The following is a 14975-nucleotide window of genomic DNA, read 5'->3' as shown; positions in this document are numbered from 1 at the left end:
CTTTTTACTCAGATACTCAGCTCTTTATAAGTCTAATTAAATTCATAGTCAGAGAGAAAGCTGGCTTAAAGCTACACTTAGGGGATAATTAGGGCCCAGTGTGTGTCTCTGCTTATATCTCGTCTCAGACAGGTTTAGTATAGTTAGGAAAATCTCTAGCAGAATCCTGATTGTTGAAATGAATCCAATTTGGTAACGGTGACATCACTCCACACCAAGCCTCATCCATTAAAGACAAGTGCTGTGCTCTAAAAACAGCTGGGTCTGTGTCTCAGTCGTAGATCAGAGACAGTTTGATAACCTCTTTTCTGATGATAACAGACACCGCCCCCCCCCCCCTTGGGGGTTGCTGGGTACTCATATCTTACATTTACCATCATCACCAAGTTTAAAGTTACTTTACCATATGGTGCAAATTGGATAAAATGATACGTCACGTAGGAGTGATGGTCAAAATGGCAAAACATATCAGATGGAGCAAAGAAAAAAAAGGAATAAAAAACGAGAGAAAAGAAAAGAAAAACAAGATGCCAGCACGGCTGTTAAGCGGGCCAGATCTCACACACTCTAACACTACTGCCGGGCCCCTTGCCAGCGTGAGCCGACTCTGTTCTTCATTTGCTGTTGCAGTCTTTTTTTTTTTTTTTTCCCCTCTCATCCTCTCCCTCTGTTAGCTTAGCTCTGATCCCTGTCTTAAATCAATCACAACAGCCTGGGCCCTGAATGACTTAGTCCAGAGATCTGTTGCTTTTAAGTGTTGGTTTTGGCCTCGCTCGCTCCGGCCCTAGGAGAAAGTGAGGAGAGCGTAGCACTGGATCTGAATCAAAGACAGAGTTAAAGCATTAAAGTGATAGCTTTAATTCCGTACACGGGAGAGAGAGCGCACATCAAACCTGAGATGCATTGATGGGAGAGAGCACATATGTTAATTCATAAATGAGCTAAGAGTTGTGTCAGTTGTATAAGTGCAAGTCCAGATGGACTCTTAATGATGTTTCCTCCTGGCCTGTCCTTTTGGGCGAGGTTAATATTTTCGAGAGGAACATTTTAATAATAAAAACCCTTTAACGACAGGATTTCGTAAACTCAAATCGGAAGGGCTAACAGCATGGCTACGTAATCATAAGAAGTGACCATACCTGAAGCTGATACTGTCGTTAGCTTTGATACATGTACTTTATTTTTGGTTCCACTCAGTTATGTAAGGTAATTTAGCTCAAATTCAAACCAGGCTTATTCCATTGTTCACATCCGTCATCTGTCGACAAGAAAAATGGAGAGAGAAAGCATGGCAGAAGGTTCCAGAGCTCTGAGTGTGTGTGCGTGTGTGTGTGTGTGTGTGTACTGAGCCACATCTAAAACTTTTTTTTCTGTTGTGCTGCTTGGATTACTGTCCATCTCAGAGGCGGTGTGGGCAACAGTTAATTAATTATATCAAGTACTTGGCTTCTAACTCATGTTTTTTCTTTCAAAGCAGAATGTGCAAAAAACGCAAGCTGTTTGGTTGGTTTGTTTTTTGCTTTTTATCAGGAGTGATTAATTTGTACTGAAAGTTGATGTAGCGTTGGCTTGTTTTTACAAATCGGCGTACCTTTCACTGAGGACTTTTTAACTTTTATGAGTTACCTTGCATTTATTTACATAAATTTTAATCAAGCCTCTTTTTTATGAAGTCCTCTCAAGGTCTTTGGCCAAGCTGTTAAAATAGGACTTTTAATACTAATACAATTCATTTGATTTTGGTCTGTAATTGGTTTCATGCCTTTCGAAAAAAAGATGCCGGAAGTTATCTAAAAAAAAAAAAAAAGATTTCAAACAGTCCTCTTAGCAGATTGGAGTTAAAGTCTGTCGGTGATTTGCTTTTGTGTTTTCAAAAAGAGAGTATAAATTGTAACTGACTCTTTTAATCTTCCGCAGCAGGTGTTAACCGGGGCCTCGGTGTTGACGCGGCGAACGCAGACACTCATCGACATGGGAAAGCAGAACAGTAAACTGAGGCCTGAGATGCTTCAGGACCTGAGGGAGAACACGGAGTTCTCTGACCACGAGCTGCAGGAGTGGTACAAGGTGAGTCCACACCCCTTTTTCTCTTGCGGAGGACATGACGAATCATTTTCGCAGCCTGAGCGTATTTCACAGTGTCCTTTCACAAACTCCTGATTATACCGCAACCACAAAAAAAAAAAAAAAAAAAAAGAACTCTAACTTTAGCTGAGAACAAGTACGGCCTTCCCGTCATATGATGGCATTTATAGATGCGCCAGGACCCAAAGCATACTGAATTACAAAACAGTAACCCCCCACCCCCCCTGGGGTGGTAGCCAGATATAGTTTGCTGCACTTATATCTCTGCTAGAAGTGATCATGGGAAAAGATCTGGAGTAAGAGGATCCGTATCCATGGCTCTGGCGTTAGCTGTGATACCCCTGAGGAGGGACACAGACGACTGCACCAAACACAAAGCTATATGAATGGATTAGTCTCAGATATTGAAATATAAGCCTTGTGAGTCACGCTGCTTCAGGAGGGCTCAGCTTCTCGATTCTGACCTTAATTTTAACCCCACAACCTCATTACTACAGGTCAGGAATCAGAACTACTGCAGTGTGATGAACACTTGGCAGGCAAAGCTACATTTTTTTTTTTTTTGTAAGAGATTTCAAGGGATTATTATGTCTTCTTGTTGTGGTGTAATACTCTTACTTAATCCTCCAACGTTCACATAACAGACATTTAGGGTTTCTAAAATGTTTCCATTCAGTTATGCTTGGCTTTATATATTGATGCCACTAAAACCCACTTCAACAGTAATGTAATTTTCTTCTCTTCCTCAAAGGGGTTCCTTAAAGACTGCCCTAGTGGACATCTTAATGTGGAAGAGTTCAAGAAGATCTATGCTAACTTCTTCCCGTATGGTGATGCCTCAAAGTTTGCCGAGCACGTCTTTCGCACTTTCGACACCAACAACGACGGCACCATCGACTTCCGGGAGTTCATCATTGCGCTTAGCGTGACATCACGTGGGAAGCTGGAGCAGAAGCTTAAGTGGGCGTTCAGCATGTATGACCTGGACGGTAACGGTTACATCAGCCGTGAGGAAATGCTGGAGATTGTACAGGTCAGAGAACATACAGTATTATGTATCCAAGAACTACATAACACTCTGTGTCATCTTTTTAGGTTGTTGTGTTGATGGGTTTAATCGGTCCACCGGAAAGATCTCAGATATGTGTTACAACAGCTCAACTGTATTTTCTGTCTTAGAAATCTTTGTCACTTAACTATAAATGCGAGTGTGTGGTGACAATTCGAACTAATTCTCAGAATTCATTGTGGTTCAGAAAACATCTGCATAAGCTTAACATATGGTACATCTCTCTGGGTATGCAGTCTCACGCACACACACACACACACACACACACAAGCACACACACACACACACACACACACACACACACACACATACACACACACACACACACACACACACACAATAGTGTATGTTAAGACCCTGAGGTAGCCATTATATCATTACATCGTTAGGTAAATTAGATTGGCGAGTCTGGTTTGGTTATGTTGCTCGACCTGGAGCCATATGGTCTGTGATTAAAGCAAGTAAGATGAAATATGAACTTTCTAAATTGAGTCCTTATACATCATGCACACATCCAGTTCTTTATTGAATTTCATGAGATTCAAAATGATTAGAAATCGATTGTATCCAAGAAATGTTTATGCGCAAGTTTGCCATTCATACATGTCACTCTCAACCAACACGCTGAATGAAAATGGTTTTTAGTGGAACGCATGCACTATGAAGTGTTGGCCAATTAGTCCCTAAACACTACCACCTCAGTTAACTACTGCTAATGCCATTCTCTTCAAAGAGCCTGTAAATACATAGCCTGTCTAGGACCTGCTCTCTAAAGTTCAACCTAAACCTTTATCCTAATAATTCACCTTAAAAACTGACTCTAGACCAGTTGCCTCAAGGCATCATGAGTTTATCTCACTCAGGCTTTATTCTTGAACAAAAAAAGGGGAGAAAACACTGTCCCCTGGTGGTTAAAGTCAGCACAGTTGTATAACTTTAGAACTGCCCAGATGCTTCTGCCGCGCTCCGGGGGGTGGATCATCATTACCATGTCCTTAGCGTGCTCAGCGGGGACCAGTCTGCTGGAGCAAGGCTAGGCAGTTCTCCACCGCATGTAAGACGCTCTAACCAGCAGTGCCGTGGGGATATCGGTGGAGATGAAATGGGGGGATGGTGAGAGACTGTGAGCTTGGTCTCTCTCTCTCTCTCTCTCTCTCTCTCTCCCTCTCTCTCTCTCTCCTGCTCTCGGATTAGCGAGTTAAATTTAACTGGGATTTATCCCTGAGTGTGCAGAACGGTGGGATTATCTGCGGGCCATTGAGGTTACGGTTCAGTGGCACTCTGGGATTGCCAGGCCATTGTATGTCTCTACATGACCAAAGCCCTTAGAAAGAGGAGCTGTCAATTGCTTTACCACCAATACGATACACCCAACACATCCAAATTCTTTTTATGAACTTACCTCATATAAAACAGTACACATATACAGTTAATCTCTTCCAGTGTTAGAACAGTGACAATAATTCAGCGAGCAGCATCTGCCATGTGTTGAGTCTCAGTAAAAGTCAATTAAGCAATCTGATATTTCATCCGGTGTATTGGAGGGTTAGCAGCTTTTCCCTAAATGAGAACATCAAGCTCTCTTTTTCCTTTCTTTATCATGTTTTTTTCTCAGGCTATTTATAAGATGGTTTCATCAGTAATGAAAATGCCAGAGGATGAGTCCACACCTGAGAAGAGAACAGATAAGATCTTCAGACAAATGGACTTGAACAATGACGGTAAGACTTTGTGCAGTCTGTCTTTTCTTTCTTTTCTCTTCTTTTTTTTTTTTTTTTGGTTGTTGTTATTCTGCCGTTTTCGTGGGTTTTTCCAGTGCTTCCTTTTCTCGTTTTCCTCACGCAGGCAAGCTCTCCCTGGAAGAGTTCATCAAAGGTGCCAAAAGCGACCCCTCCATCGTGAGGCTACTGCAGTGTGACCCCAGCAGTGCCTCGCAGTTTTGAGTCCCTCCAGAAACAGGCGCTCAGTGCATGAAGGTTCTCGTCTTTCATTCTTGTCTGTGTTCCAGATGGAAGGTTTTAAGGAAGAAGAAAATGCTGAATACTTTTACTTTGAATCTATCAAGAAAAAAAGGAAGGACACGCGATACATTTGAAGAACAAAGAAAACACCTGCCAAGACATTGTTTTGTCTGCTGCAAATCATTCTGTCTGTCTCTCCACGGAGGTCAGTCGAGCTTTTCGGTTCAAAAACGTGAAGCAGCCAACACTTTTCCTGAGTCCAGAGATTTGGAAGCGAACGTTTTGGTTTTTTTTCTGGAAATTGTGCATGCGCACCCCTGCCCCACCCCACCCCACCCTGCCTGGCCCTTCCCTGCGTCCCCTCCCCAAACCCAATCTTTTTCTTTTTTTTTTTTTTCCTTTCAGAACGTACAGATCTCTTACCACTTTTTATATCCATAATTACATGTGTAAATATATATATCACACGCAGATTAATATTACTGAATCAAAAAGGCAATTATACGTGTCTTTTCACACGACTTGCATTTGAAGGCAGTATTATGTAGCTCTCGTCAATATCCGAATCTGTAGCCTCTTCTAGACAGAGTGGACTGGGAAGAACTGAAAGTTGAAATTTTTCTGCTAATGGCGCCGATGATCTTTCTCTGAAAGAGAGTGCCCGAAGTTCCTGTCGTTCATTTGTTGATTTCATTTTCGTTGTTATTGTATATATATATTTTTTTCCGCCTGTTCTTTATTTATTTTTGCAATTTGTTGTGGTGTTATTTTATCATGGATAATGATTTTGTTTACTGCTGAGTAGAAATATGAGAGAGACTTGGGACCAGTCCTACATATATATATACATATATATCTCCTTGGCAGAATGTTTTGAGTGCAAGGTTTTGCAAAGCAAATATGTGAATCAGGGGAAACATTCCACCGAGTTTTGGATCAGAGACAAATGTAGCACATATCATTTTGAGGTACTGCGTGTATTTGTATGTGTGTGCATGTGCGTATGAGAGAGTAAGAGTTTGTGTGCATGTTTTGTGTGGGTGTGCTAACTTTACAGTATTCTGACTTTGTGTTGTTAAAAAAAAACAAAAAACAGTATGTTTGTAGGTTTTAGTAAATTTCTGACCCCCAATATTAAGCATGATATAGTTGCATCAGTGTACTGAACCATTTGATAATCAAACCAAACATACATCAAGGCAGCCTGAAAATTTCTGTTTGTAGTTCCAAGCACTTCATCCAACATCATACACACACAAAAAAGAATGTACTTTTTTTATTAGTTTAATTCATCAATGTGAGTATCTTTATCAAAGTCAAATCTCTTCTTTCATCCAAAAGAGAGGTATCACTCTGCGAGCCAACACCAAGGGCTTCTTTACACTCTTGAATGAGGGAGTGCAGAAATTTTCACTGCTTTGATCTTCTTTTGTGGTATTCGTGACAGAAGAAGAAGAAAAAGAAGAGAAAAGACTTCACACTCTGCTCTGCTTCACTTAAAGCATCCCAGTGTAGCTTCTCCTGCCTTTTTTGTGTACTGCGAGGGAGCTTTCGTCTCCATCTTAACAAAAGTCCCACATCTGAAGCGAGCTGCACCTCATTACTTCCACGTTTGTACTGAGGGACCATATCTGACACGGCACCCTTGACAACCGCACTACTTTTATGTTGCATGAAGACCTCATGCGAGGATGTCATGATTGTCCCCTTTCACTGAAACCTGATGGCAAATATACCTATGTGTTTGAAACAGTGCATTCTGGTCTTTGTTTTCTTTCCCACCCCCCCCCACCCCATCCCTCATACTTGCATAACAGTTTGAAAAACAGCACTGTCAAGGCAGTAACCTGTCGGTCCTGCTCAGTGTCTGTGTGACGAAATCACTTCGGAAGGTAATTTTCCGTTGGATAGGTGGCTCCGCTTGTACACAGCTGAGGAAGGCATTACTCAGAATACTAATGTGGCAAATATGTTACAGAACATTAAAATGAGGGAAAGGTAAAAAAAAAAAGGTTCAGCTGAAGGGTTTCATTTATTTATGGGGGAGAAAATAAATACCACATTATTTATATAAAGCTATATGTAATCCTTGCGTACTCTGCAGTCATTTATTGCATTGTCACTTTAGTCCTTAACCCTGCCAATTGAAGTCATGCTCCACTGCCTTCCAGGTTTCGTAAATATTACGCTTAAGCACCCTTAATCCATATGAACACCTCTGGCCCACACGCACGTCCACGACTCACAACTGTTAAAAATTAAAACTATGAAAACAGGCAGCTTCATGTGACCCTCAAGGCCTCGGACAGAGAAAACATCAGACATTTAAAACACATCGGTGTGCCACACGTAGGTACATAAACACCTGAGAGCCGCACGTAAATGGTAAACTGTACAAGTTTCAATTGTTCGCATTTACATTCAAGTATGAGCAGTTTCAAGATAAAATAACCTCCAGGTCAGTATAACCCACATACACTGAGGTCCTGGGGCAGGGCTTTCAGATCCAGAAACTGGATCGATTTAGGGAGGCGCGGTTGAACGGGGGAGACTGCTGGACCTGGGCGGAGCGGGCGGAGCGATGGGAATGGTGGGGTTTGGAGGTACGGAGCAGTTCGTGCTGCTCCGGAGGTCGCTCGGGGGGCCTCTTCTCATTGCGTCCTTGCTGATGTCGCGGTGGAGGGGCGTAGCGAGGGAGGGCGGGTGCCCCAGAGGCTTGCGTGGTCTTCACCTGAAAGACAACACACAGATGCTCCGTCACACATTGCAGTCGAATGACTCACCGCTTATGCTGCAGGACACACTGTACCCTCTCTCGCTCTCCCCCCCCCATCACGAACACATGTATAGATAGAACACTGCATATGAGTCATCAAAATCAGCACACTGGTCTCTCATTCACCCATAGACCTATAAGTGCATAACCATTCCAATGTGGTCAGTTCGATTTTATCCTACTGTTAGCGTCTTTGATATTACCTTTTTTTTTTTTTTTTCAGCCGTATGTTGGATTGGTAGGGCCCTTACCGGTATGCCGCGGCCTTCTGGTCTGTGTTTCGCGTGGCAACAGCATGGCAGGCCAAGAAATAAGATGCAGACGTCAAAACAGCGCCCGGAAAACACAGTCTCCACCACACTCATCACTATCAGTGGAACCCATAGGATAATAGTAGTACTCTGAGGACAGAGAGGGAAGACTCACTCATCAGTTGGGCATGCCGCTGTGTGTCTGTGTGCGTGTTCCTAAGAAAGAGACGGAGAACCGCTCAAGTACTCGGGTAACGACCTCTTTGCCCATGTATCCTCTAGTTTCTCTGAAACAATTTGCGAAAAATGACTGAGCCCCCCCCAACCACGGCTGACCTATTGTGTTTTCAGCAGTCGAGTTTCAGAGCAGTTACAAGCAGCTATTTAAGAGTAATCAAAAGGGACCACTAACAGAGGTTACTAAGAGACAGCCTGTTCTCATAGAGAATGGCGGGGGGGGGGGGGAGGATATTTCCCCACTGCATTCACTGGGATAATAATAAAACGGTCTTTTATGAGAAACGAGAGGTGAGAGAGTAGCCCGTTTATTCTCTCTCCATGGTGCAGTCTGATGTTTTTTGCGTGAAGGAGAACATGAGCTCTGTCTGACAGACATGATGAAATCCCAAGGAAAGAGATGCATAATACGCGGTTACATAATCATCAATTTGCCTTCAATATCAGTATTTCTGCCAGGGTCCTGCGGAGGAAGAGAAGGAAGAGGAGGAGGAGGAGGCATAAAATATTAGGGTTGAATTACTCATGCACATTGAGTTTAAAGTGCGAAAAACAAAACAAAATAAAACATGCCAAGTGATTAGCGATAAAAACGAGAGCAGTGAAACAACAGTTCCAGTGAATGGCTACCAACTACATGACAAAGATAAGCCTAAATAAACAGCCATTACGAGTCCCTGCAAGCAGTTCTTTTCAATTATCGGTGATGAGAAGATTAATTGGAAAAGTTGTAACTACACGTTGCCGTTCCCTCGTGGAACATAACTGAAAATCAAAGCCATACCAAGGCATTTTATTCGACGGCTCTGGAAAGGCAGGGACATGCTGTCCTTCCCCAGTGGTTAAGTTACGACAGAGGCAATCATTTCTTAAGATCAGTCATTCTGTCACTACCCGACTCCAGGGCCAAGGAGCCCCTGTCTGACAGTTACACCAGCATCTGGCTCCAGTATGACTCCACAGTCAAACTCACCTTCCTCCTAATCACTGATAACCTTAGCACCCTCCCTATACATTATCATCATCATTAAACTTATGCTGTCACTGGAGTCCAAGCCCTTACATACCACCCCCCCCAAAGACTACAGCTTAATAATTAAGTCACGTAATTAAAATTTGGAGTGACAGACATCAAGAGACAGCTTAAAGATTTGAATAACAGCGCCTCAAGAAACTGTGATACATATACATTTTTGGATTCTTTGTCTGAAAAGTGTTTAAGTGAAATCAGTTCATCACCAAAACACACACAAAAAAGCATTTAAAAAGTACAGCTCATAGCTTCCTGAAGTGATAGAATATGACCATATACTTGTCAGTTACTAATGGAAATATCTCCAAGATATATTTAATCACGCAAAACGTAAGGTATTTCTCCAATACATATTTAAAGAACACATTCTCCTCCGTGCCTCAGTCACTCACATATATGCGCGTGGGGTCAAAAGGGCACTCGTTGGTGATGCTGGAGTATCCCACGGCGTCAGGAAACCGACAGTGAGTAAGGAGACTTCGGCCACCATTGGCAATCGTTCTCACGAGGGAGACGGTTAGTCCAACAGCAGAGGCTGCAGCAAGGAGACTGGTCACCCCGCTGAACGCAAACAGCGTCCATGTCTGAACAAAATGCAAACAGCCTTTTTACTCAAACATTTGACTCTGGGTTGGTGACATTAACACACTCTCAAAGGGACAGAGAGAGGCTTTTGACCACAAGAGGGAGACAACTTTAATCAAAAAAAAAAAAAAAAATATATATATATATATATATATATATATATATATATATATACACACACACACACACACACACACACATATATATATATATGAAGAATATATGTACTGTAGCAGTGTCAAAGAAAAAGTGTTTGTGTTTAGAGTGGTTTAAAAAAAAAAGTCTACACACCAAATCAGTGCCTAGAAACTAATGAATCATCTTCAAATGTGAGAAACACTAACCTAACCTGAAATTATGGGTGGGGTGAGAGAGCAGTATATTGAGCAAATGGACAAGGCAAAAAGCACAGGTTTTCTCAGGTGTTGATAAGTCCTCCACCGCCGGTTACTAAGACTGAAAAGAGCATTTAGTTTTAAAAAGGCTAAGATTCCAAAAACTCCTGATGCTAATGTTGTTGTTGTTAGACATAATGAAACTGTAGTCTAAATGAGAGTCAAACTTTGAAAATGCCCTAAAAGGCTTCGAGTAACAAGAGACTGCACCAAACACAACTCCACTAAACCCTGAGGGGTAGGATCAGCGCCCGGCGGAAAAAGCTGTAATTCACGCCTGAGCCGGTGGAACCTTTTGCATTCATTTCTACATGCCAGCAGCTTTAACTCGCTGAGCAGCAAGACCTGGTTTTCTGATGTCAAAGTAAACAAGACAGAAAAAGCAACAGGCCCAGGTTAGTTTTAAGCTCTGTGAGACACCAGTAATCAAATTCTATTCACTAGACGGGGGAGTTGAAAAACCTCAAAGCAATCTGTGTGTGCAAGACTTAACAGTAAACGATGGTAAGACCCGAGATGAAATGTGTGGAAGAAAGAGAGGTTGTATATGCTAACAAAACAGGGCAGCACAAACACAGACAGAGAGCAAAAGACAGATGGGACATATGTGTGAAAAAGAGAGGAAATCAGTATCAAACAATTCAGGACATGTATCTGAACAAATTAAAAGAAAAAAAAAACCACAGAGATTAAACCAGTTTCACAAATATCACAATGACAAGGCACTTGTAAAAAAAGACAAACTTCTGAAAATCTTGAATGGTCACTCAGAAGAAAAGAAAAATGGATGACTCATGACATACTTTCCTTGGCATGTAAAGAGGAAAACCGAAATGTAATAGCATCAGGGTGCACAGAGAGGAATGAAGACAACAACAACATCGAAAAATTTCTATGCACACTTACTAGTACTCTGTTCCTCTTGTTTTTAGACAGGACAATGGTCACAATCCCAACAATAACCCCCTATCAAAACAGACATCGGATACAAAAGGTCAGGAAAAGAGGAGAGACAGAAATGGCGAGAAGCTACCTCTTTTACTACTGCTGTCACCATTCCTGTTTTCATTGCTTAAAGTGGAACATATTATCCGTAAATCCATATCCTTTGTTAGTGTACACACCAAGGAATCATAGCAAAGAGCCACAGCAGACTGACACCCTCCGTGCTTCCCAAATCAGTGGCCTTCACAATGTGTCAATCCAAAGACATGAAGGCATCAGGGATGTGTGGTTACAGAGGTACACTTGGTTCAAGATTTCTTCAATAGCCCTGGCATGTTTGCTCTTACCGCAAGGCCGGCAGTTAGGGCGATGACGTTGGAGATGGCATATTCCATAGCACGTGCTTGTTTATGTAGACTGATGTGTCGCAATACTGCTCCATGCACCAGAGCCCCCAGAAGAAAATTCACATGTCCTACCAGCACCATGCTCAAGCCCATCTTCATTAGGGCCTTAGCCTCCTCCAGGCTGGTACAGCACATGTTCCCTGAATTTGACAAATCTGGTTTAGTTTACACCATTAAAGCTTGCATATTTTGGCAAGTTACGCTTTCATGTCAATGAGTTATGAAACAAACAACCTAACTGCCAGCTCTGTTCCATGACCTGGGTCTCTCTAAAGCGCAAACATTCTGGTGCAAGTTTCCGCGTGATTGACAAGGGTTGTAATCACAAAACAGCTGTGCGCTACTGTGAAATTAAAATATTTCGGAATCCTTCACTTTGGTTTTCCATTAGATTCCGCTGTGCTGCTAAATATAGGTGAAAGCAGCTACAGTACCACCAGTGTATCGGCAGAGGTACAACAGATTGATATGGGTGATCACATTGTCTGTTCAAACTCAAATCGTAGAGGCTCTCTGTCCCCAAGGTATTGATTTCTTTCACAGGAGCCAGGGTTAAAACAACAAAAAAAAGATGTCATTTCAATTAATCATTGCCTACCGAATACACAGCTACGCACAGACCCAGGAGAAAGAAAGAAAAAAGAAAGAAAGAAATAGGCCGACAAATTCACAGAATTAATTTTAATTACGCGCACATATTCAAAAGAACCCCGCTGTTTTCACTTATCTGCAAAGTCCATTAAGAGACCCTCTCAACAGTTCATATCTATTAAGTAACTCGAGCACGAAAACTTAAAATGGCATCCTCTAAATTAACCATGTATTTGAACAAACAAATATGCTTTTTTTTTTTCACGTGGCCACCAACCTCTTGAGCTCTTCAAATGTTTTGAGGGGGAAAAATATGGACAATATCGCCTAAATAATCCCTGATATGTTTAAATGTGACCCAAGCAAACGCCATCGCCAAGTACAGTAATACTACTTTCAAAGCTTTCCTTTTAAAAAAAAATCAGCTTCATCTGATCCTGTGCTATATGGAACAGTACGATTATATCAACACTGAAGAGCCCACAACATTGTCTCACAAAGTATATCTGGTGTCTGGGAGACAGAAAATGAAGTAACTAACAAAACTGCAGTTCAGATTCAGACTTGGTAATTAGTCCATTTCATCTTTGATTCATTTTCAATGCAACATACAGTTTACAATTAGTGTATTCACTGCCTGTGTGTGTTTACGTGTGTTACATTTAATCAACATAAGACGTTTACACAATAGTGGCAAAGTTTTCCAATTTAGCTTTCGCAGGTTAGAAGCGATAGGTTAACTTTGCCGATCACGTTGAGCTTTTGGCAAAATCTATTTACAGCATACTCACCCGAACAAACCATTTTGTCTCCTTAAATTGTATTACAAACTCCTTACTTTGAAACTTCTTCTGATACGGGTTGTGTCATGTTTCTAACCCTCGACACGCACCTTTTGCCTCGGTGTCTATTAGGCAGGTGCATCTGTTCACAGAAAAGGGCAACACCCAAATTTTCATTTAAAGAAACATGAGTATTTTGTGAAAAATTCAAACGGCTGGTTTAGGCTCGAGCCTCTCAAAACAATTCTTGCAAAAAGTTGCCGAGAGAATGTAAACATAGTAACAGGAAGATTATTTGTCTCTTTTAACTTCAAGAATATCACCAAATTCTTTAATTTTCCAACAGAGATTTATTGATTTGCTTACTTGCTTAATAAACAGTCCACAAGGTGGAGCCACGTCTTTAATTTTGAGTAGAAAAAATACATACATTTCACAATCAGTGTTTCAGACTTAATTAGATGAAGGGAGACATATGGGCAGTGAGCTACAATGGAGGAATATTGACATAACTTATACAGAAACAGTGCAAACAAAAGGTAGTTCTGACAAAAGAGGAAATCAACACATAGTCCATGTGATTTTTTTTTGATATATCTAAAATAAATTGTGACTTTTCGACAAATAAATCAAGGGGGTTATTTAAGCTGACTTCTCCTCCTTCTCTGTGTAACTTGATTTGCAAACTGAATTTGTTATTGGTAGATTACAATCACTGCAGTCAGGCTCTCCACATGTTTTGCGAGGGGTAAACTTTCTTCTTTTATGGGTTACTCTCAAGAGTCGCATGGCAATTAAGTAAAAGATCTCGCACAGGTTTAACACAATACATACAGCTGAAGCCCCCACCATGAAGTATGTGAAGACTCTTTTTTCAGTTGGGCGCGCTATATAGCAGTAAACCTGCCTACAAGGAGCGACGTCACAGAGCACTCTGCGAGGCATGTTAAAACTGTTGTAGATCAGATGCAGCAGGTAAAGAAAAAGCACCTCGATGGCCGTCTTGAAGAAGAGGCTGAAAAGATACGTCCACCACAGGCCACCGTGTTTTTGACCGGGGTTGTCATAGAGACGGGCATTTTCACCGTGCGCGAGGCGATATTTGCGTTGCCGGTCCTCGCGGTACCACACGTGCATCACCACCAGGAAAGAGGGGCAGGTAACGAAGATGAGCTGCAAAGCCCAGAGCCTTGTGTGAGCGATGGGGAAGGTGTAGTTGTAACAAGCATTTGAGCAACCAGGCGATTTGGTGTTGCAGTCAAAGTCCTTCTGGTCATCGCTCCACACTCGCTCAGCAGCCACTACAAACACCATGACACGGAAAACAAACACCACAGACAGCCAGATTCGGCCAAAGGCGGTGGAGTACTTATTCACTCCACTCAGGAGGGCTTCGAAGGTTTTCCAATCCATTGGATAAACTGGAGCTCAGCAGTATTCAGTGTAGATATGAAGTGCAAATTGAGAAGTGATGTAGAATAGATCTAAGACTTCATGGACATACCTGTAGATGCACAAGGGTCATGAGAAGCACGATAATACACCTTTGGTATCCAGATTTTTCATGTAGCGAAGAACAAGTGAGCTGATTCATATCCGGTAATGGGTATTGACATAATTCACAATATCGTGACTGCTTATTAGTGAGACATTTTAAAAACATGACATTTCCCTAACATTAAATCTAAATGCTGTATGCCAGTCGTTAATGTAAGAATAAGAGGCAAAACATACGATTTTTAAATGCCACTTGTCCATTACTGTTAAAATGATCAAAAAGGAGAAAGGGTCCAGTGTACTCACCTCAGTTTTCAGTCCATCTCTGCTTCTCTATCAGGTGAATACCTGAATACTAGTT

General features: G+C 41.8%; 3 protein-coding genes across 4 annotated transcripts; 1 reads left to right on the top strand and 2 right to left on the bottom strand.

The window, feature by feature from the left end:
• The first annotated feature begins 1971 nt into the window (after positions 1–1971).
• hpca (hippocalcin) lies at positions 1972–5097 on the top strand. The gene is made up of 4 exons (XM_030788719.1): positions 1972–2067; positions 2837–3118; positions 4770–4875; positions 5000–5097. Exons 1-4 carry the CDS (start codon positions 1972–1974, stop codon positions 5095–5097), a joined length of 582 nt encoding a protein of 193 aa, XP_030644579.1.
• Positions 5098–6383: 1286 nt separating this feature from the next.
• Positions 6384–13231, bottom strand: tmem54b (transmembrane protein 54b). Of its 2 annotated transcripts, XM_030788409.1 has the most exons (6): positions 13127–13231; positions 11685–11884; positions 11299–11358; positions 9805–9996; positions 8143–8292; positions 6384–7846 (listed from the first exon to the last, which is right to left on the bottom strand). In XM_030788409.1, exons 1-6 carry the CDS (start codon positions 13137–13139, stop codon positions 7616–7618), a joined length of 846 nt encoding a protein of 281 aa, XP_030644269.1. In that variant the 5' UTR covers positions 13140–13231; the 3' UTR covers positions 6384–7615. The 2 variants fall into 2 exon arrangements, with proteins under 2 accessions (XP_030644269.1, XP_030644270.1); XM_030788410.1 differs by lacking the exon at positions 11299–11358.
• Positions 6384–14530, bottom strand: LOC115824655 (gap junction beta-3 protein-like). Its single transcript, XM_030788411.1, has 2 exons — positions 13910–14530; positions 6384–6670 (listed from the first exon to the last, which is right to left on the bottom strand). The coding sequence occupies exons 1-2, from the start codon at positions 14528–14530 to the stop codon at positions 6608–6610; spliced, it is 684 nt and encodes a 227-aa protein (XP_030644271.1). The 3' UTR covers positions 6384–6607.
• Positions 14531–14975: the final 445 nt, after the last annotated feature.

The sequence above is a fragment of the Chanos chanos genome, chromosome 12, assembly GCF_902362185.1.
Source record: "Chanos chanos chromosome 12, fChaCha1.1, whole genome shotgun sequence".
NCBI classification, from domain to species: Eukaryota; Metazoa; Chordata; class Actinopteri; order Gonorynchiformes; family Chanidae; genus Chanos; species Chanos chanos.
This window is presented reverse-complemented; position numbering and strand designations above follow the sequence as displayed.